At 44.6% G+C, this 22,954-nt stretch overlaps 2 protein-coding genes across 3 annotated transcripts; both read left to right on the forward strand.

Annotated features, from left to right (window-relative positions):
* The first annotated feature begins 261 nt into the window (after window positions 1-261).
* On the forward strand, window positions 262-10,927 carry hunk (hormonally up-regulated Neu-associated kinase). Its single transcript, XM_062536406.1, has 9 exons — window positions 262-919; window positions 3,395-3,687; window positions 4,210-4,265; window positions 4,728-4,863; window positions 4,997-5,124; window positions 6,734-6,860; window positions 7,109-7,277; window positions 7,713-7,866; window positions 8,666-10,927. Exons 1-9 carry the CDS (start codon window positions 683-685, stop codon window positions 9,412-9,414), a joined length of 2,049 nt encoding a protein of 682 aa, XP_062392390.1. The 5' UTR covers window positions 262-682; the 3' UTR covers window positions 9,415-10,927.
* Window positions 10,928-19,600: 8,673 nt separating this feature from the next.
* Window positions 19,601-22,866, forward strand: eva1c (eva-1 homolog C (C. elegans)). Of its 2 annotated transcripts, none has more exons than XM_062536407.1 (8): window positions 19,601-20,191; window positions 20,273-20,478; window positions 20,705-20,828; window positions 20,944-21,093; window positions 21,298-21,441; window positions 21,790-21,867; window positions 21,979-22,068; window positions 22,260-22,866. In XM_062536407.1, exons 1-8 carry the CDS (start codon window positions 20,077-20,079, stop codon window positions 22,652-22,654), a joined length of 1,302 nt encoding a protein of 433 aa, XP_062392391.1. In that variant the 5' UTR covers window positions 19,601-20,076; the 3' UTR covers window positions 22,655-22,866. The 2 variants fall into 2 exon arrangements, with proteins under 2 accessions (XP_062392391.1, XP_062392392.1); XM_062536408.1 differs by having other exon boundaries at window positions 20,947-21,093.
* The last annotated feature ends 88 nt before the right edge of the window (window positions 22,867-22,954 follow it).

Genomic DNA, 22,954 nt, shown 5'->3' on the forward strand with positions numbered 1-22,954 from the left:
ATGTCAAAAGTCACGTCCTGACAGTTTTCCCCTCGCAACATGGTCTTTGTTGTGAACCGCATGGGTCTCGGGCGGAGCTTCATTCGCAAGCATGTATGGCACAGGCACAAGTGCCCTTGCCAACGCAGCTGATTGGACAGAATTTCAACCTAGTAACTGGGTGAGGATTTTTCAGAAAAACAAGTCACGCCTACCCCTAGTCCCGGGAAACTTGCTTTAAACAGCCTAGCGCACACAAAGCATTCAACAGTATATCGCTACCGTGGTTAGGTGTGGATGTCATCAGCAGCTTCTGAGATTTTTGTTGATTATTCGCTCAGCAATTAGACTTGGGTATCTTACATAGACATCGCTGGAGACTTTATGCCAGGACATGAATTGGTTTGTCTGTCGTTTGTTTTTTTTTAGTAACGATTAAAAACTGTTGAGAGCGCAACTTTGGTTTAACGCTTCCATGGTTCACTCACGTCAGACAAAGCGTCAGGTCTGACAGGTGCGTGTGCCAATTTCGTTTAAGACGTCCGCAACAGGCTATTAGGGACAACGACAGCGTAGAAGGGACTTTACTTCAGATGTACGTTGCTGACAGAGCCGATCTCATTTTAGAACACTTAAGGAGACATACGTGGTTGAGGTAGGAAACATAACAGGGCGTGAGAGCGCACAGAACACATTTGGAACCATGCCCGAAGCTGTCAAGGAGATGGTAGTCGACGGTCAAAGACTTATCGGAGTGAAAGCTCCAAATTCCAAAGGGACTGACAATGCCTTACCTAACCTTAATAATAGTCCACCCGGGGACATCCTTCGCAACTTCTATCACACGAAAAGAGTTGGAAATTACCTAATTGGAAGAAAACTGGGAGAAGGCTCCTTTGCTAAAGTTCGAGAGGGTCTTCACGCGTTGACAGGGGAGAAGGTAAGATAACATGATTGTGATGAATGAAAAACTTTGCACATGTTTTTTTTATCTGCACCATTTGCATGTGTGTAGTTGTCACGTTTTTTCCTTTAATACAGAGGTACAAATGTAGACTATTAAATATGAACAGGGCTGCTTGTTGGAGAATTGTCTTTTGATATTGTGCACATGCTCATACATTCTTGTGAGCACTCTTATGTCTTGAGTCCTCTTAGGGTCGTATGGGGGTTGAGGAGGCTAAGGCCAGTTATAGTTACTGTAACTTATCTGACCTGGAGTTTACAGTAACACCTTCCTGATGTTAGATAACAGTGGCAGTCCAAGAGCTTACCAAGGTGTCTGTATTAATCACAGCTTACCCTAGAGAAAGTGATCAACACCAAGCAGTGGGAACCTGGAGATACTAATTAAGTCCCTGACATCAGCATATATTAGGCTACTCTGACACCACAGGCTCCTCAGAAGGTGTAAATCTTACATTTCCCATTTAAGTGGCTTTATTCATGAATGGTGTTCTTGGGTTTTTTTTGTTTTGTTTTTGATCTCGTATTGGATTTGCTGTTTATGTCCCCAATTGCTTTGTGTGTTTAAACTTCTTTGTGGGTGATGTGCTCAGTGCGCTGGCATTCAATTAGCATGGGGTGAAAAAAACAAGTGTCTCTGTTTTTTGAATGTGTGACCTGGAATTCCTACTTTGCATATGAAGGATTACGCCAACCCCAGTGAGCCCCCTTAGAGCCCCCCCTCTTTCCCTGTTGCTGTGGCAAGGAGAGAGGCGCGCCGCCCGGGCGATGATGCAAACCCTCGAAATCACAAAGCCAGGCACTAGTCCTCCTCGTGCTCTCTCTCTCTCCTCCGCTAGAGCTGTTGTTTTGCTTGCTCGCTTGCCCGTTCGTTCGCCTGCTCGCACAGGATCGATCTGACATCACCAGGAAAAACAGTGGGGGTGGGGCTGGGTGGGCAAGCAGTGAGAGGATAGCACATGCTCCCTGAGAGTGTATGTGTGTGTGTATGTGTGTGTATGTGTGTGTGTGTGTGTGTGTGTCTGTTGTGTGATCATATCTAACCCACTTTCCCCCCGCACCCACTCTTTGTCTGAGGGAATGATAAACAATGTGTCGGCCAGGAGCCCGCAGGCGGCGGCAGAGGTGGCAGCAGCCCCCCAAGCCCCCCCAACATCAGCCCCCACCTCACCCCCCTCAACATCAGCCCCCCCCCATCCCCCCACACACACCCTGACTCCCACCTCCCTTCATCGACAACGTGGGCTTCAGCGAAAAGAGCCAGTCCTTTGTTGTCGCCTGAGCATACAGTGGGGCCGAATTAGCATCAGAGAAGATTCTCTAAAGGCTGGGGAGGGAACAGTGTGTGTCCCCCCCCCCCCACACACACACACACATTTCCCTCTGACCTTACACTCGGGATTCCTCTGTTAGGGTAATTGATCTAATTATTTGCTCAATTGGTCATGTATGACTTGTTTGCTCAATGGTCTCTCGTGGTCCGCGATTGGTAAAGGCGAGACAGCCCAGGCAGCCTCTTGAACTCTCTTTTTTTTTGTCCTTGCCTGAGTGGCAGGGATTATGCGTGAGGTGCTGCTTTCATCCGAAGCATAACAAATCACCCCTTTCTCATTGTGCTAGCTTGGAACATTTGCGGGGTGAACGAAAGACCGAGAGGTCGGTCAACTGTCAGCCCCTACTTCATCTGAATTTCTGTCTACATTCGCCTTTGTGTGGAAGGGAGAGGGGGGGTTATCTTATCATCAAGGAATTGAGTGAGCCCCCCCCCCCCCCCCCCCCGGACTCGTCTCAGGGTTACTGTGTGCATTTGTTGCCCCCGGGGCTCGCCGTGTGTTTATCCAGCATTAGCTCTTTTGCGACACGCACGTGACAAATGGGGGAAATGAACAAGCCATTTGGGGTCTTGTCTTCCCATGGGAGTGGGAAAGAGAGGGGGCCGGTGGGGCCTGTTTGTTCTCGTATCTGTCCAGTGAACCCCCTTAACCAACACCCCCAACACACACACACACACACACACCCAACACACACACACACAGTTGCCTCATGGGCCCCATGGTAAACCAGGTGTAAGCCTCTGTCTAGGACTCTCTCAGGGAGCAAATGTGAGCGGGCGCCCCAGGCAGGGTTAATGGGCGTGACAGAGGCCCTGGTGCTCAGCCTCACCTGTTCAGCCCCGGCGCCACATGGGGTGGAATGAGAGAATATTAGGTTAACGCGATGACAGCTCTTTTCCACGCAAAAGCCTGGGAAATTAGCCTAGGCTGGGGCGTTGTGTACAGTGAACTCATTTAGAGATCATTTAGTGTTGATTGAATGTCAAAATCCAGTGGAATAAGCCCTTAAAAATCATCCAAATCAATTCTAACTATTTTAGTGAAGCATTTTTTCCAAGAACATGATCATTTAGTGCTACCAAATGTATTAAATCCATGTGTCCGTTCACTTGTAGGTGGCAGTGAAAGTGATCGACAAGAGGAAGGCCAAGAAGGACTCGTACGTGACCAAAAACCTGCGGCGCGAGGGCCAGATCCAGCAGATGATCCGCCACCCCAACATCACGCAGCTGCTGGACATCCTGGAGACGGAGAACAGCTACTACCTGGTGATGGAGCTGTGTCCGGGCGGCAACCTCATGAACCACATCTACGAGAAGAAGCGGCTGGACGAGCGCGAGGCGCAGAAGTACGTGCAGCAGCTGGTCATGGCCGTCGAGCATCTCCACCGGGCCGGCGTGGTGCACAGGTGAGAGCCGGCCGAGAGATCCCCTCTCTCTCTCTCTCTCTCTCTCTCTCTCTCTCTCTCATTCTATTTACTCTATCCCCGTCTCATTCACACACACATACACACACACACACACACCTTCATTCACACACAGACACATTCACTCACAATGTCATTCACTCTCACACACAACAACAACAGCTACGGTAACAGTCACATTCCCACTTTCACTGGCATTCGCTGACTTCCTTCTCGTATACCTGTGTGTGAATCTGACACCCCTTCCAAAACTCAGTGTCAGATTGGTTATGAATCAGAAAAGTGTGTGAACGCAGATGGCTCATGTGGATATGCCGGTGATTGTACTGTATTGGGAGGGGGCTGTGGCAGGATGAAATTGTGACCCATATAGACAAACAGGGTGCCATGGTTTTGAATGGGGGTAAGCCCCTTTGCGAAGGCTTTTGTTACCCAGTGAGTTGGACCACATTGACAGTTGCTCCATTTAAATTGACAGCTGCATGTTGTTTTGCTTTCTCACAGAGATTTGAAGATTGAAAACCTTCTGTTGGATGAACATGACAACATCAAATTAATCGGTAAGCTTGTGTTTTATGCATTCAAAAACATAATTGTGCCGCTGATCCCATTTTAATCTTTTACATTTCATAGTCTGTAGTAGATTAGCAATAAATATAGAAAACACGCAGCAAATATGCATAGACAAAAACGTAAAAATGGTTACATTCAGGAATTTATTTCAAAATGTTTTGATAGAAAGACACTTAAATGATGATCATCTACTGTTTAAAGAGACAAAGGAAATGTAGCCTTTTCCCATGTGGTGAGTTGAGACTCATAAATACCCATTAAAGCTAAATGACCTCTCACCATTGTGCAAGACTTGCTCTGTAGACAGGCCCCTTATACGACGCCTATATGTGATGGACAGCTCAAGTGTTCCCTGCCAGACCCGTAAAATGCTGCCCCCAGAACAGCATGTGGACTAATGACACCTTCTCTCTCCCTCTCTCTCTCCCTCTCTCTCTCTCCCTCTGTAGACTTTGGCCTCAGCAACTGTGCTGGAATCCTGGGCTACTCCGATCCCTTCAGCACGCAGTGTGGCAGCCCCGCCTATGCGGCCCCCGAACTGCTGTCCCGCAAGAAGTACGGGCCCAAAGTGGACGTCTGGTCGATGTGAGTGACACACTTCATCGCATGTTTTCAAAAAAACCTTTCCCAGCCACCCTCAAGTCAGCTGAATTTCACACCTTGAATGTGTGTATATTTTCATTGATTAAAAGTGTTTCTCTGTTTGGTTACTGTGCAGAGGGGTGAACATGTACGCTATGCTGACCGGCACATTGCCCTTCACGGTCGAGCCCTTCAGCCTGCGGGCCCTGCACCAGAAGATGGTGGACAAAGAGATGAACCCCCTGCCCTCAAACCTCTCCTCAGGTGAGCCTGCCATACTTCATGCCCTCATATTATTGGATAGCGATCCTTATCCATTCCAAACAAGCACCGTCTTGTGTAGATGTGTTAGATAAGAGAGGGAGAGCTCCTGTTATAGCCCTGGGATCTATCTGGGATGTTGGGAAATCTGGCAAGAATATGAAGAGCTCAGATGTTTCAGTGGGAGATTGCCAATCAATTCACCTTGTGGCAGCAGCGTTATAGTTTTTTTTTGATCAACCTACTCTCATTGTGTGGATACATATCCAGACCAGAGTGACTGGCCGCAGAATTTTTGTCCAGTCTTTAATTGGAGCCTAATGAGCAACACACTCCCGGTGTCTCTCACATGATGTTGTGAAGTGTCCGTTTATATCCTCAGTCTTATGCCTCCCTCCACTCCAGTTATCCGTGTCTGATGGTCTTCTAATGCAAAAGGGCGGTTGTTGGGTGTCTGCGACTATAGAGTAGGACTCGCTTTCTAGATGCCTTAAAGTTAGTGTTGGAGCCGAGGGGCAAATTGGATTTCGCAGGAACTCTTCTTTTTTTTTTTCTAGTGGTTGTTATAACAGGGAGTTATGTCATACAATGTTCTAGCTCTTTGGAATCTCTGGTTCTCTGGAAGGTTCTGATTCTGATGTTGCAAGTCTGTGTCAATTACGATGAACATTAGGATTAGCAGGAACTCTTTTATGTTAATTTATTTCCTGGAGACTAGTGATTCATGTTATGTAAGGACTTACAGTACCTCACACAATTTTATGGCTCATTAGAATCTCTGGTTCTCTGGAAGATGTTGCAAGTCTGTACAATGAGGATAAACATTTACTTAACACCAGTGAACCAGGAAGAAGTGCACTTGTGTTATACCTATAAAGAAAGAGGAAAGGTGCGTGTGGTTGTTCACTGGAATTCTGCTTACACAACAACCCAATTAATGCCTTTCCACCAGACTGAAAACTGATTTGAGTGAGTTGGCAGCTGTGCATTATCCACAACCAGACAAACAGGCTCTTCAGATTCTTAAAAAAAGTTATTTTACTTTTAGCCTGATTTTTCTTGAAAGGACCGAAAAGACCCAGGTCATGTTTTGTGATACATGATAAGCTTTTATACTTCAGCCTTCAGTCATCCCTGTCACGGAGTGTGCACCTGTAAAAGCCATGCCAACTTACTTTCAAACATCGATGTACGTAAATGGTACATCAGGCTTATGCAATGTGGCTATCCACAATAGTAATCCTAGCGCTTACATAAGATAGGAATTTGTGATGCCTTGCAAATGAACTGGTGGATTTATTTATTGGCTTCTGTTGGCATCAGTCAAGAAAGGCCTGCATTCTTCCTCCTCCCAACAGTGGATTGTTGTTTTCGTGTAGTAGCAGCACATAAATAGGTTTTTTTGTTTTATTCACGGAACATTGTAATCAGCATGGACCCAACGAAGAGGGCTTTTGTTTGAGTGCGCCACAAAGCACACTTGTCACTGGCTGTCACTGAGACCTCCTGCTCTGCTCTGTTTTGTACTGTGGAGGCTCCTCTGAAAAGACATCAGCAGGGTGGCACTGACTGACCCTTCAATGTCTCTCTCTCCCCCCCCCCCCCCCTACAGCTGCTGGGAACCTTCTGAAGAGTCTTCTCGAGCCCGACCCCGCCAAGAGGCCCAACATCCACCAAGTGATGTCCGACTCCTGGCTTCAGCTGGGCAACCCACACACCCTCGCCCCTTACCTGAACAGGTGCGCTAACTATACACTCACCAACCATGTGCCAGCTATTCCTACTTGTTATTTCTCCATGTATATATATATTCACCTCTCCACCTGCATCCATTCATCTAGATATGATCGACAGATAGACAGATAGATTGCTAGATTGGTATATTTGTAGATTGAGTGATAGATAGACAGACAGACTGACTGACAGACAGAGAAACAAACATGAAGTTCATGCCTCTAAACTGCCCTTTTCGCCCCTCGTTTCCCAGGATCCACATTGAGGAGATCAACCAAATGGTGCTGGTGCACATGACGGAGAACATGGACTACAAGCACAGCGAGGTGCTGAGCGCCGTGCTCACCAACCGGGCCTGCCACACACTCGCCGTCTACTTCTTGCTCAACAACAAGATGAAGCGTCTTTCCAAAGAATACCGGGTACGCTTGCGTCATTCACTTTTTGACGGTGCACAATCTCATAATCCCTTTGATTCACTAGGTCTGTGCGTGTGTGTGTGTGTGTGTGTGTCACCTGGCGCAATTCCAAAATATACAATGCTACTACCCGAGAATTTAATAACCGTAACTTACGTAATGACTGCTGCGACCTACACATTATACATTGCAAAATGTCTTCAGCTATGAGGTTGATACACTGGGGCAGTTCATGGTATCAATATGGTTTTGTTTCTTTTAACTTGCATAAAACACTGTCCTGTGGCTTATACACAATGTGGCTCATACACAGGAAATTACTGTAGTAATAATATAACTAAGTCAAACAGGGAATATGTGCTCTGTTTACGTACTCTTAATTGTTCAAATAATAAAACAAATCTGCAGGTTTTTTAATGTAGTGTATCCCTGTTTTAGGAGAAGCAGAATGTGGAGAAGGAAAAGAAGAACGAACTGTTCTTCCAGACCCAGTGGCGAAAGCATATCGAGAAGATCACGATCCCCCCGAAGCAGACTCCTGTCTACCTGGCCGTGAGCAAGGGTCCCACCAAAGAGAAGAAGCACAAGTCAGGTGAGAGCTCTTAAGCGCAGAGACGTTTACGTTTTAACACCACAGAGTGACTAATTATTTACTTCAACGTGATTTCAAGTCACGTTTCACGTTTCACACGTGAGTCTGTATATATGTCAGCACCTAAGGGAGAGTATTAGGTTTAGACATTTATAATTGGTATAATCACACATCTTGACAAAGACGTGGTGATAGCTGTAGAAGAGGGCAAAAATACGTTGTTATAACATGTTCGTGCAAACCAATATTTGCATACATACTTTCATTTCTGGGGCAAGGCACAAGCCCAGAACATGCAGAACAAGTTCTAGCATGTCTGTCAAGACCGCCTTAAGAGATTTTTTTTATTCACCTCAAAATATCTCAGCTCGATGTCACTTATCAAGTTACTCCACCCAGCCACTATCTGCTCGTGGCCTCAAAAAGAATGTTTGGCTAAACTCAATTTTGTCAGGAACAAAGAACCAAATGTCTTTCAAAAAGACTTCCAAAGTGCCTGAACTGGAGTTACCTTCAACTAATCTTTTGGCCTATTGATAGTTAGGTTTAATAGTTCTAATAGAACTATTAGAGCTATGTTGTTGTAAATACTTTGTTTGAAATGGAGTGGTACAACAGCATATTCTGTGGTGAAAAGAAAGAGCATTCAAGGGAAAAACGATATTTATTGTTCTCAATGGCAGATAATGTGATGCCGTGCTAGCATTGGCATTGTTGTGTATAATACCATAGCGTGGCGAGATGTATTATTTGCATTGTTTGTGTACTGAGCCCTTTGTTCTCTCTCTGTCGTTTTCAGGCCTACTGCGTGCTGTGACTGGGGGACTGAAGGACGCATACTCCGGTCAGGGAGGCTGTGTGGCCTCTTCCTCGCTAGAGTACCTGGAGATCCACCCCCTGTTCCCACAGACGCCGCAGTCGCCCAGGCGACAGGACGCCCACGAGGACAAGGACAAGGACAAGAAGGAGAGGGAGAAGGACAAGTCCAAGTCCAAGCCCAAGCGGAAGCCCGTCGACATTCCGGTGCGGCCGCCGTCCGCCCTGGCCGCCCACTCCTGGAACTCGGGCCACACCAAGGAGCCCGTGCAGGAGTCGCCGCCGTCGCCGTGGTACAAGCTGACCAACGGCGCGCTCTCGCCGCCGCGCCACGTCTCCGCCTTCCAGCCCGAGACGTCCTACCTGAAGAAGGCCACCATCCCCACCATCCCCACGCTGCCGCACAGCCAGCCCGTGGCCATCGTGGCCCCGCAGCCCAAGAAGAGCCCGTCCTCCGACTGGCCGGACATGGGCGCCAGCCCGCCCGGCAGCGGCAGCGGCAGCGGAGGCAGCAGCTGCAGCGGGGGCAGCGACGGCCCGGAGAGCCCCCAGCACAGGCGCGGCAGCGCCGGCTCCAAGTTCCCCTCCATGGGCATCGGGCAGATCCTGAAGAAGCGCGTGCCGCCCTTCAGCTTCCGGCCGGAGCAGGCGGTGGAGGTGGAGTCGCCCATGCCCTGCCACATGCAGACGCTTCTCTGCTCCTCCGGGAAGGCGCTCAAGACTCTCTGCTGAACAGCCACAGCAGCTAGTCGCGCCACCCTCAAAGAGACCTCTCTCCACAGCTAGCAGCCTACCCCTAAAGACCTCTCTCCCTCCACCTCCATCCCGTCTCCCTTTACACCCCCCCCCCCCCCTCTCAGCTGCTTATCAGACCAGCATCACCACGTCAACATAACCCTTTGCCGTGTGGACACTTAAAATGTTCCGGTTACTCTCTGTTACTGTACGATGACCTCATTATTCATATCACTCTGGAGCGAGAAGCTTGGCCACGTGAATGTGGAGAGAAGAGATTTGGACAGAAAACGCCCCGTAGGAGGATTGTTCTGGCCTCCTGTACAGACATTTGCTTGGATATGGAAAAAAAAAGAGCGAGTAAAAAAAAAAAGAAAAAGAAATGGCCTTTGAGTACTTTGAAAAGAACAAACATGCACCTCAGCACTGAACAGTACTTATCACTAGGAATATTGATGATTACGTAATGTCACCGGTGGCTGGGCACAGGCACTGAGTCACTGTAAGCTTTGAGAACGTGTCACAGCCATCTGCCACTCTCTGCACAGTAGAGATAGAACGTCTCTTTCTTCCGTCTTAGTTCCTAGGCAATCTTACGTGAAATATCATCACAAATAGTCTGAATGCCTTCCCTTGCCACCTAAATGCCATATGTCAAGGCATTGTAGAACTTCCAGTACTGCATGTGCATTCGTTTTTTTGTCTCTGGGCTCTTAACCAAGCAATATACAAGCAACTACCTTTACTGTGTTTGCGCAAATTGTGTTGTTCTTCCTCACGAGTTTATAAAGCTGCTAAATGTCTTACGAACAAAAGCAGCGAACGGCTTTGTTTTTTTAAGCCTAGGGGCGCACACAATTTTGTTATTGTCATTTTTGTAACTTTATATACTTGCCCTGTTTCTCTTTTTGGAGTGACCCAGGGGGTTTGTTGTCGGTGTTGGATTTGTGTGTCAATTGTTATGGCCTTAATTCTCTCATGGAAGTCACTTTATGGCTGAAGTGGAGACTGAAAAAAGTCAAGGGATGAACATGAATGGGTTTCTATGAACTATGAAAAAAATGTAGTGTGTGCAATAGTGTATACATAGTCTCTGACAGAAGTGCTGCGCATTGCCAAGTACCTTTTTGTTCTATGAATGAAGACAGGGGTCAAGTAGAACGATCGGCTTGTAAATACGACTTAAGTGTCTTGACATGTTTCGTGCTTGTATTTTGTCTTCAGCTGTGATTTAATACTGAGAGCACACCACTGTAGATCCTCACCGAACAGTTACTGACTTGAAAGTTTTTCACGGGTCCAGAAGGCTTTACACTGTTAAAGAGAAAAGCTTTTTTTCTTGCATGCAAAGACTTTTGGTACTTGACTTTTTGGATAAAACTTTGTAACTTTTTTGGTGAAATGAAAGACAGAAACTGAGGTGTTTTGTAAGCTTTTGTAATGACAGGATTTGCTTATGAGTGAAGAGATTATGATGTACAAAAATAAATATTTATATTTCAAAAATGTATATTTTGTTTCAATGGTATCTTTGTTCTTTCACATAGAAACACTGCAATGTGCATACCACTAACTAACTCATATACTATCAGTACTTTTTACTTTTTATAAATTACATTACATTGACTTTCCCAAGAGAGCACAGACCTTTTCTGAATTCAAACATGTCTGTGGGAGTGTCCCACATATCCCACGAGACACCTGTGGCAAGCGTGAAACCAAGAACAGCTGAACTACCACCCTAATGTAATCCTGTCAGCTGCCCCACCATGATCTATGCGACTCCACAGTGCACACATACACATACATGCACACGCACACACTCGCACACACAGTAATATTCTAGACAAAAAGGAGGGGGTACGCAATCAGGAAAAAAAACACAACACCCGAAGATAAGTATTTGCAGTTAAGCCGATGAAAGCTGCGGGGGCAAGAGTGGCTGTAAAGTATATTACAGTCAAGCTCTTTGTTTACAGAATATTATACACACTTACCCAAAATCCCACGGCTTCTAAACTGACACAAACATCCTAGGACACAAACATGAGCGGCTATTGCGTATTATGCCAGTCAAAAAAAACATCAGCGGCTACTGCATATAAGATTCATAAGTCAGGTTAGAGGTCAGAAAAAAAACATATCTTCTTTCTAATGTCTCAACAGATGATGCAAAGATAAAATATAGAAAAGACAAAAAAGATTATGAATAGAGTTCATATTTTATTTTCTTATTTCAGCAACTCTCCTTTTTTATTGTCCTCTCATGATAAAGTATTTACCTAGTAAACATATTATATATTTTATTATATTATTAACTTACCACAGGTAAAATGAAGGTAGATACAGAGTAATGACACATTAGAGACTAAGAAACATCTACTGTACATGTAAAATGTAAATAAAATTATTACTATTAAATTGCACAGCTTTATTGGGTGATTATTAGGCAAATACCACAGGTAACATGAAGGTAATTACAGCAAAAATATAATACTAAGAAACACCCACACAAGAGATACTAAGAAAGTATTACCAGTAAATTCCACAGCTTTAGTTATGCAATATGCAAATTAAAATACTATGTAACTATGACCTAGGAAAAAAACTCTATATGAATGCAGCCTACCATGTTTTTACAGATAAATACTGGGCTTGACTCCAGCACAGGAGTGAGGTAGGCAGTGCCCGCAGAAGAACGGATGACTGACTTGACAGTTGACTTAATGAATGAATCTCTGAAGGACTTCACAACGGCTGAACTGGACTGACCTTGCTTCTACTAATATTTTGGGCTATTGATAATTAGGTTTAATATACTGTACATGGAGCTATGTTGTTGTTGTAAACACTCAACCGTCGTCTGCCCTGGCCGCCCACTCCTGGCACTCGGGCCTCACCAAGGAGCCCGTGCAGGAGACGCCACCGTCACCGTGGTACAAGCTGACCAACGGCACGCTCTCCCCGCCTAGTAAATAAGCTACATGATATATTTGAGTACATTATTAGGTCATTACCACAGGTAACATGAAGGTAGATACAGAGAAACTACACATGACGACTACACATGAAGTATAAAGAAATTATTATTATCATATTGCACAGCTTTATTGGATAATTAGCACGGAAATACCACAGGTATCATGAAGGTAACACAGAGAAACTATGAAATATTTAAACACACCCACACATGAAATCCTAAGAAACTATTACCAGTAAATTCCATAGCTTAATATGTAAATTTTTAGCATTCTCAATGCCAGATGATATGATTCCATGGTAGTGCTACCATTGTTGTGCATAATACCATAGCGATAGCGTGCAGAGATAAAGTGCATCGTAATTAGTTTGTGTACTTAGCCCTTTGCTCTTTCTCTGTTTTTTTTTTCAGGCCTCTTTCTGTTGTGACTTCCTCTTCCTCGCTAGAGTACCTGGAGATCCAACCCCTGTTCCCACAGACGCCGCAGTCGCCCATGCAACAGGACCCCCGCGAGGACAAGGACAAGGACAAGGACAAGAAGGAGAGGGAGAAGGACAAGTCTAGAACTAAGTCCAAGCCCAAGTGGACCAAAGCTGCACTCTCCCCATCGCACCACGTCTCCGCCTTCCAGTCGGAAACGTCCTATCTGAGGAAGGCCACCATCCCCACGCTGCCTCCCAGAAATGCATAATCAAAGCGTCCCCTATGAGCAGAATATCACAAAACTTTTCCTGCAACCAGAGGTTGTTGTAGTGACCCTACATGTCAAATTTTGTGTGGTTCACAAGATACTTCTGATTGAAGATCCCAATTATTGTATTTACGTCTTTCACTTGGTGGCGCTACACCTGAAATGAGCAGTTGAGCTGTGTTGATGTATCTCCTTGAGACCAACAGAGCACAAAGAAAAACGTAATCTTGGGCGCAAAGGTTGCCAAGTTAACCCGTGAAAACCTTCTGTCTCCCTGGCTTTCAGGCCTAGGCGGAGGGGTGGCCCCCGGGGACCAAAAGCTTCTATTCCTTATCAGCCTAGTGAGGCTACATGCCCACAAAGTATCATGTGCCCCTGTGTCCCTGGAATGGTTGACCACATATTGGTGAAAAAGACAGAAACCTGAGAAAAAGTAAATCATGGAAGCAAAGGGGATGAGCGACACAACGGCAGAAAACGTGATGCCTAAGAACGCTCGGAATGTTCATAGGAAAGGTCTTTGGGCTTGGCAAAGGTGAAAAATAATTACCAATTCTTGGCATATAAATGTCAACGCACCTGTAAATGTCAATAAATAATTCTTCACTCCAACAACTGATCACTAAATATCCACAGCACTTCCGTTCCCACCACATGCCAATAACAACAAACATATGACAAACACACTGGAAATCCAACAGTGCTCACTATCAGAAGATTACGCTGAGATATCATGCGATGGGTGTTAAAAACACGACGGTTTTTACTCATGTCAACATCATTAGAGTCAAAAGCAGGCAAGGGCCCACTCGCTGCGCCTCAGCATCTCATCCCAGTCAATCTGTTCAGGCTTAGACCCTGATAGAGGCTAATCCTGTTTTCCAGGTCTTTTTCAGCTCAGAGAAATAACATGTCTTTGTGTCTGAAAAACAGACACCATTAATCTCACATCAAGGCTTAGGGTCAGTGACGACACCCACAGATTTAAGGCTCGACTGATATCAAAAACAATAACACAGAAAAAAAAGATAACAGTGAGTGATAAGGATTTCTTTTAGACCCCATTTCCCCGTAAGAGATATTTTGAACTTTGAACAATTGTCTCATCAGAGATAGTTTGTTGACCTTGTTCTTGTTCTGATAGTGATCACGAAACGTGATCACGAAACGTGACCACGAAACGTGATCACGAAACACCTGGCCCTGCCCCGACTGTTTCGCGACATGAATAGAGTCTGGGAATTCTCAATTGGCAAACGTTTGCAACACTTGCATCGCGACGGCCTTACCAGCCTTGCCAATCACATTGATCAGATTCCTAACGCTACTTCCTACTTCATCTAAACTTTACAAACTAACCATAAACACCATCAACAGTAACGTGGGTCTACCTAAATTTCTGTCTTTTTTCAACTGCATTTTTTTTTTTTTTTGACATTTTTTCCGCTTCTATTTATCACAATTGGTGTAGGTTTCATTGTCACCTCTGGTCACTGATTGACAAGACATTTATTCTGTGGAAAACTATTATGATTTATTGTATGGGTTTCCAGATTAGATCTAGGTGGGCGGGGCCAGGCTAGTAAGATATGACAAAAATCTCTTTGTGACATATCATTTAAGAACTTCAGGTGAAAAATACCGGGCGAGCCGTGACACACCTCCACACTGAGATGAGCATGCCAGATGAGTTTGTGTCTGCACAGCACCTTCAATAGAGTATAGCAGACCCCTGCTGTGGTTAATTCCGTCTGAACATAACAGGGGGGGTGGGGGGGGGGGGAAATCACTTACAGAAGCATTTGTTGCTTCAGACATTGCCATTCGCTATAAGAAATGCCTGTGGGACCAACACTGGCTCCCGCCTCGTCCGAGTCTCCGTCGCGAGAGCAACACGTCATGTCTGAAAATGCCGAGGTGGTCGAGTTCACCGGGGCTGAGCCGGTGTCCCTGGCGCCACGGTGCCTCATTGCCACCCGATTGCTTCATCAGGTCAGGGGATCTGAGGATACCTTCCCTCAGACAGACTGTCTGCATTATTTAGCCTTGGTCCCCCTGAGTCCCACGTCGCTTAACACAACACGCACAGGAGGGGGGCAAAGAGGGCACAGGAGGGGGGGGGGGGGGCAAAAATCAGGGGGCACCACCAACACCGCTCCGCTCCGATCTTTGCATTGCCCCATGCAGCGAGGGGTATCATCAATGATTCAGTAAAGTGGATCCATTAAAGGGGGTCTGGTGGTGAAAACAACAGCTCGCCACAGACCGGTGATGACGGGGGAGCCACCAGACAAAGGAGGTGGCGGGAACATCTCTGCTCCGTCCACTCCGACCCCTTTGAGAGCTCCCAGCCACTGACAGAGGGGTGACACTCCCCCCCCCCCCCTTAGAGGGCAGAGAGAGCTATGTCACCCCCCGCTGACAACAAAAGCCATGCTGCTTGTTTTTGTTTTGGTGTTTGAGTCTGTGTGGGTGAGTGTGCGTGCGCATGTTTGTCTATGTGTCGGTGGAGGGATGAGAGCTGGAGACAACAAGAGAGGGGCAAGAGAGGGAGAGAGAGACATAGAGAAACGATAGAGAGAGAGAGAGGAGGAGAAGGGATGGGATGGGCGAGGGGGAGGGGGTTGTAGGAGGAAGGAAGGAGGAAGGGAAAGAGAAAGAGAGAAAAACACGCTGAAGGGATTAAAAAGGAGGGGGGGGGGGGGAGGAGGGAGGCTCCACCCAGCCCCTCCTCCTCACAGCCACGGCCGCGCGCGGTTCGCGCTAACGTCGGATGACAGGCGGGCCGGCGAGCGAGCTGGATGGCTGGCTGCTGGCGGGGGGAGACGCTGACGCGTTGGCAACAGGCTCGCAGCGTGAGCACGTGCGCTTTGTTTCCATCGCAACTGCCCTTGGATACAGCGTGCTGGTTGGTCTGCGCCGCTCGCCTTCAATATTTTAGCTGTTGTTGTTATGCTACACTCTGCCAGTCGAGGAGAGGGGCAAGCCTCTCAGCTACAGGGGCCTGCGAGGACGACTTTTCCCGCCCTCTCATGAAGTGTTGCTAGGCACATTACCGGGTAAACAAACGTGGTCCAGTCTCCCACCCTCCCAACGGTAGTGGGTTGGTTTCTTGGATCCACTGTTTGACGTGTCTGAATGGTATTTAAACAATACCATCTGTAAGAAAGTGAAGCATAAAAACATGTGAACATGAACAAACAGCACGTCTTATCAGCTAGCATATCTGCATCTTTGATGCACTGCCAGTTTATGTAGACCTACAGCACATGACCTGGCATAGCCTACAAGGAAATTACCTTGAATTGTGAAATGCCAAATATAATTGTGTTTTTCATGGGCAAGCTGAACAAGAAACCTTAAGGAGCATTGAGACACTGCCATGTTGGCACATCTTCAGTTGGCAAAGGCATTTCACGTGAGGCTTGGGCACAGGTACAGACAGAATGTTGCATAGTTGCCATGCCACGTTTGATTAACTTTGTTTGCTGTCATTTTAGATGAACTATCAATTACATTAGGCCTATTGCTGACACATATTTGTGGGCTACAGTTACCATTGTTGGCCAGGTGATAAAAGAGATTCTTTATCAGTGAGGTTAAATTGGGTTAACCTGCTTAAGTTTAAAAGTCTAAATGATAATACCATAATGACAACAGGTTAAGTTTAAAAGTCTAAATGATAATACCATAATGATAACAGTGGCTTAATCTGTTTGAGCATGTTCACTTCTACTTTGGTATCTTAAAGAAATCTTCTTTTTAGGTTCTTTGTGTCTAATGGGACACATGAGCAAAAGGTTGACCACCCAGTAAGTGAAAACAGTCAGACAGACAGCTTTCATTATTCATGATGAGTGGCTACAAAAATGAAATTGTTAGACATGAAATCAAAAGTTAAATTATTTATTTAAGTACTTGTACTTGTTGATCAATTTGGGCTGCCAATTTACAATCTGAAAATAATCTATTCCATTTCATATAATTGGTCAAGAAAATCAGGATGCTTGTTTTAATTAAGAGGAAGCATTTAATTCCTGCCTTTTGATATTCGATATTTTCGATATTAATGATCAAATATTGAATATTATGAACACTTCCTCCTGTCACTGATTTAAAGAAATTGGGGAGAATGAGCAATAATTGGCTGAATTCTTAGTTCAACAGGCAATGTTCCAAAGAGACCTCTAATTAACAGCAACAAGGTGGTGAAATGACCTCATTCAAAATATCTGTTCGTCAAATAAGTGGCTATATTGTGGAAATGGGTCTTCATAAATGAAAGATCAAAATTAGATTGTCTATTTACATACAACTTAAATGGTTTCAGGATGCTCTGGGGAGGGCCTTCAACCTTCCCTTACCTATTGTTCCTGAAACACACCCTGAATGCTGGCCATGGACCACTACTCAAATCATAGGCGCCCCCTATTGGTAAAGCACATTCCTAACCATTCACAGTACACAAGTTACACAGCTAGCCAAGCTAGACAGCCATCATAACCCAAACCTACAGATGGATTTGTAATTACAAAGCACCTCTTCACTAAAATTTGTCACACATGCATGTCAAAGACCATAGAGATATATGCTGCAATGAATAATGTAAATCTCTGACAATATTTAGCAGTAAAAAACAAACAAACAGACCAAAAAAAAGATTATTTAAGGTCTGAGTGAATATACCCAATGAAAAAGACAAAGGCGATATGGCTGTGAGAGGAACAAGGCTCAGTGTAAATTAGTATGTCCAGACACGCCTCTCTCAGGTAGACTTCATCAATCACTGCCACAGTGTTCTTTACTTGTTCCAGTGCGCCATCTACTGGTCATACCATACACAAGAGGAGCCTGCTTAGGGTTTTCTCTCATTTTCTTCAAAGTGGTAACTAGATAAAAATATAATCATTACTTGACCCATTTTTGTTGAAGAAACAAATACATCTTTGTGTCTTATCTTTAATGTCGACATTATCATTTCACAATGGGTCTAAACATCGGAAATTGATTAGAGGTAGTCAATTTCCGATGTTTAGACACATTGTGAATTCAAAATGTAGACTTTAAAGATAAGACACAATGTGTTTGTTTATACATAAGTAATTCACAGCAAGCCAACTTTACTTCATAACTACAATTTACTTATTACAGAGTGGGGGAAAAAAGCTACACATCAGCCTGCATTGTCTGTGCAAATAAAACCAAACTGCACGTGGAAAGAACCGCTTTGGACAGTCCGCAGCTCTGTGTATGGCTCATTGGTCAGTGCATGCATGACAATGACATTTCACTGAAGCTGATGATGATGTTACACTTATACAGTATCTCATCCACATGGTAAACTGCTTCAAACTCAGACATGGGCATGGCCTCACATATTCAATAACAATGATGAAAGAGAACTGATAATAAACAATTCCTAAAGATGTGTAGTGCGGCACTGATCTATATTCTCCAGTCCTGTGTTCGGAATATGACACTTCAAATCTAGCTACAGCTTGGCTTCATCAAGCTCAACAGCAACATTCACACTGAAGTGGGAAAGCTACCAGAACATTTATAAGGTGTGTTACAAGATGAAATGTGTCCTGGGTCATAATGACCCACACATAATAGGTGTCCATTTTTTTTAGCATGAGGGTTATAGACCTATTTGCTTACAACACATTGTGACTTATAACAACCTATCTATCTATCTATCTATCTATCTATTTATCTATCTATCACCTATTCTAGTCCGCACTTTCAACATGGTCTCATAAAGTGCTTATAGCCTACTATTCAAATCTTTCTCTTTCTCTGAAGAAAAAAAATGACTCTGTGCTGTAGTGTGTTGAAATACACACTACAGCACACGCTACTAACCATCTAATTAATTATATAATGTAGGCTTGATAAATAACTTTGTCTCGCTTACATTTTCTTCTTTTTGTCTGTAAAAAGAAAATGTTTTCCTTTTATTTGACTGACTCAACAGCACCACCAAGAGATATTCTCGATGTCTACATTATTCTCCTCCTGTAAAATGATTGTGCCTGTGCCAGCTGAAATATGAACTTTATACAGCAAGCAAGGCCTATCTATATCTTCATTTGTTTTTCTTTATTGTAATAGGAATTCACTATGGAAGACAATAATGCATTGTCATTAGCCTACTTTTCTGTAAGCACAGTTATACAAATAACAACCGCTAAAGTTTTACTTTTCTCCACTGACTTTGGGTGGGCAGTACGATTAAGTTTCTGTAGGTGATGAGAAAGGTTGGATTTTCTTCAGTTTTTTGGAGATGCCATTAATGTGTAGACAACTACACCCAAAACAAGGCGAAATGACAAACAAGGCCAATAGCGCAAAAACCATCATGTGGGTTTTAAGTTTAACGGAATTTCGGCCAGTCGGTGCAGCTGTTCAAGAGCAAATGATTAAGTTCTTGTACAGTACAACTGCGCGTGTCTTTTCCTTGTAGTGCCCCTATTCGCCACGCCCCCGTTTGGATCCCCTCCTTGCCTTTCTGTACAAATCACTTAGATTGGACATTAGTCAGTTTTTTCCTTCCTCTGGTGATTATTAATATGCTCACTGTCGTTTGATTAGACGGGCATTCATTGCGATCGAGGAGATACGGAAAAGCTACGTAGTTTAGGACAGCATCAACTTGTTGCGTATGTGTAATTTCCCTCTCATGCGACAGCGGTTTCCTCGCATTACGCGTATGTGACACTAGACGTAGCCTTTAGTTGATAGCCTATTTCTCTTTTCCTTCATGGCATGGTACAACAGTATTCATAATTTACTATCTTAAAAGGCTATATGCAGTTTAGTAATGTAGGCTATACACGCTTTAGATCGGGAGTAGAATATTGGTGACTTGGTGAGATAGAGTAAGCAACAGGTGAATGTACGACTTCAATAGCCTACTCTGGTATAAGTGATCGCTTGGTATGAGACTTTGATGTAAAATTTTCGAACATGAGCTCAGAGAACGGGAATGTCTGCCATGGTCCACGCCAGTTCCTACAGATGTCACTGGTGCCTTCTTAAAATACTGTACGGACTCCTGCTGCTGTGGGCCGAAGAGATGGACGCACTGTCAGACTTCTCAAGTAAGTGACACCCATAAGCGATGAAGTCATTACCATAATTTACTTCAGTCTATTTAAATCTGTTTTAAAATTCTCTTCAAGAATACTTGACAAAAATCATCTCAAGCCACTCTGCGTATGGCTGTGATGGAGAGGTATTGCGACTTCAGTGCCCACGACACTCAACAGTTTCGGTTCTCTCTGCGCACTATGGACTGGCAGACCCACGATTCTGCCCGAGTCCCTATCAAACTACTCTACTGGGCAAACATAGGAACAGCTCCTGCTCAGCTTCAACTGCCTTACAGGTTCCTTTTTTTTATTTATTTAAATGGAAGCACTATTTAAGACTGTTGTCACCTTATGTGGAGTTAGACTATTGTTTGCTAGATAGATAGATAGATAGATATAAAGATAGATAGATAGATACTTTATTGATCCCCAAGGGGAAATTCAAGATCATTCATTGCTAAATCAATGAGGAATTGTATGAATCTGTTATCTCCTGTGGTTTTGTTTTGATTTGGTACCCAGAAGCTACTCTCGGAATGCCAAGGCCATAGAGACTGTCATCTCCTGGTTAATCATCATGTATTTGGGCGCGATCCTTGTCCTGGGAACTCTAAGTATCTTCATGTTACCTACAAGTGCAAACCTAGTGAGTGTTTTGACTGAACCTATACGCTCTTATAGTTTTCTAACTTTAAAGGTACTGTATGTCCCTATCCTTATTCTCTGACCTATGACATGAACTGGTGTACTTACTGTTTCAGCAGAGCACAAGAGACGGGTGGGGTGTGAGGGAGAGACTGTCTTGCTCCACTGTAAGCACCCACGGGTGCTGATCATCTACTCGGCGGTCTACGGCAGAGAGATGGAAGATAAGGATGTGTGCAGCTCACACTATGACCTTCCGCCATTTGGTGAGAGTTCACTTTGGAAGCTTTAGTATGCGTAGGGTATGGACAAACAAAGTCTATGGCCTACAGCCTTTGTTTCGATAACCCACAAATGATACAACTGTCAACATTCTCTAGGCCTACAAAGAAATGTTTTCATTGCTGCTTTGAATATTTTGAAATGAATGCCATATCTGAAGCTGAATAACATCTCTTTTCTGGGCTCAGACTGTCTATACTTTGGGGCCGCCCACACGGTGTCAAAGAAATGCTATGGCAAGCAGAGGTGCTCAATCGCTATCAATGACCAAACATTCAGAGACCCGTGTCCCCCAAGGACAACAAAATATCTCACAATACTCTACTCATGCGGTAAGAATGTCCTCTGAGAAAACTACAGACCAAAATGAATGACTTTTGTGCCATATCAGACTGGAAAATAATGTAGAAGTAAGACATTGTCCATTGTAATCTGATCTTTTTTTTTCAGTGCAACACAACTATTCTTTTTGCGACAGGAAATCACAACAAACCAATTGGATATGTTATACATGAGTAAAAATAGGGAGTGAGCTCAGCAACTACAGACTTTAACCTTCTAGAACTTCCTGTGATTGGCCAGTGTTGGCACTGTTTAATTTGGAGCCACCTACTTAACTATCAACTGTGAATCCGCAATCGGCAACAGCGTCCATTAAAATATCACTCTTCTGTTTAAAGTGCCCCAGGTGTTAATGAAGGAGGCGGAACCAAATATTTTCAACCCAACCTTGGTACCACAGCATACCAATGACATGGGTAGGTGCCTTACTGAAAATGCTGTATATGTGGTTTAATCTTGTGCGTGACAACAGACATGGTGAATAGCATTTTTCTGTTACTCACATCCATTCCATCTGCCCCACTCAGGGGGAATTCCCAATGTCAGGGGCTCTAAGCTGCCAGAAGGCCATGGAATCATAGTGAGCCATTCACTTGTGATATACGGTTACATAAAAGGTAATAAAACATGTTTTAACCATGTCCTTAGAACAGCAAATTAAATTATGTCTATGCTTTAAACGTTAAGCGTGGAGCTAGGACACTTGTTGGCTATAAATACACTGTGGACAGTTGGCGAGAGGGCATGTGATTGGGCTTGCCTGCGCTGCATTTTACGACTCACTTATTTGATTTCTCCCCTCCAACAGAACATCAGGACAAGGCGGCCTTGCTCTTCATCTCCAGTGTGTGTGTGGGCCTGCTCATTCTGCTCCTGGCCATGTCTCTCAGGCTGTCCTGTCACAGCAGGCACACCTGGGGAAGGGCACACCTCAACAAGAGACTGCTTAGCAGGACAGAGGAGACAAGCGAGGAAGAGGAGGAAAGTGACGACGATCGGGATTGCGGCGATGGCGGGTCAGTGACTTTGATGGACAGTTCTCTGCTGTCGGAAGGCAACAGGAAGCCAGTGGAGTGCTGGGAGGAAGTGACCTATACCACCGAGGCTGCCGAGCTCATGGAGAGGATTGAGCGTCGGGAGCTTGTGATTCAGGAGATCTGGATGAACTCGTACTTGAATGGCACCTCCTGTGGACACCTCTGACCTGCTCAACAGGACATAAAACACCTGAGCAGGTTCAATTCAACTGCAGAGCTTTGTTACTAAAACGAATGTACACCAGTCCAACTTATTCAACAGACAACCTATAATGGCATAGGTATCACTACCAGTATCAAGATCAAAATCAAGTGTTTTCATATCTGTTTGTTATGCTAAAATAATAAAATAAAATCTCCTTTTGTTATTGTAAAGTTAAATAATTTTGTCATACTCTAAAATTCCAATCTAAATTAAGGTGCTACCTCTAAGGTGCATAGAGAACTATGTGAGAGACGTCGAGGC

This window comes from Sardina pilchardus, chromosome 5 (genome assembly GCF_963854185.1).
Source record: "Sardina pilchardus chromosome 5, fSarPil1.1, whole genome shotgun sequence".
Taxonomy (NCBI): Eukaryota; Metazoa; Chordata; class Actinopteri; order Clupeiformes; family Clupeidae; genus Sardina; species Sardina pilchardus.

Coding starts and splice junctions, on each gene's coding strand:
- hunk (XM_062536406.1), top strand. CDS start 683: ATGCCCGAAGCTGTCAAGGAGATGGTAGTCGACGGTCAAAGACTTATC. Junction 5,125..6,733: donor GCCCTCAAACCTCTCCTCAG/GTGAGCCTGCCA, acceptor CCCCCCCTACAG/CTGCTGGGAACCTTCTGAAG. Junction 7,867..8,665: donor AGAGAAGAAGCACAAGTCAG/GTGAGAGCTCTT, acceptor TGTCGTTTTCAG/GCCTACTGCGTGCTGTGACT.
- eva1c (XM_062536407.1), top strand. CDS start 20,077: ATGTCTGCCATGGTCCACGCCAGTTCCTACAGATGTCACTGGTGCCTT. Junction 21,094..21,297: donor CTATGACCTTCCGCCATTTG/GTGAGAGTTCAC, acceptor TTCTGGGCTCAG/ACTGTCTATACTTTGGGGCC. Junction 21,442..21,789: donor CACAATACTCTACTCATGCG/GTAAGAATGTCC, acceptor TTCTGTTTAAAG/TGCCCCAGGTGTTAATGAAG.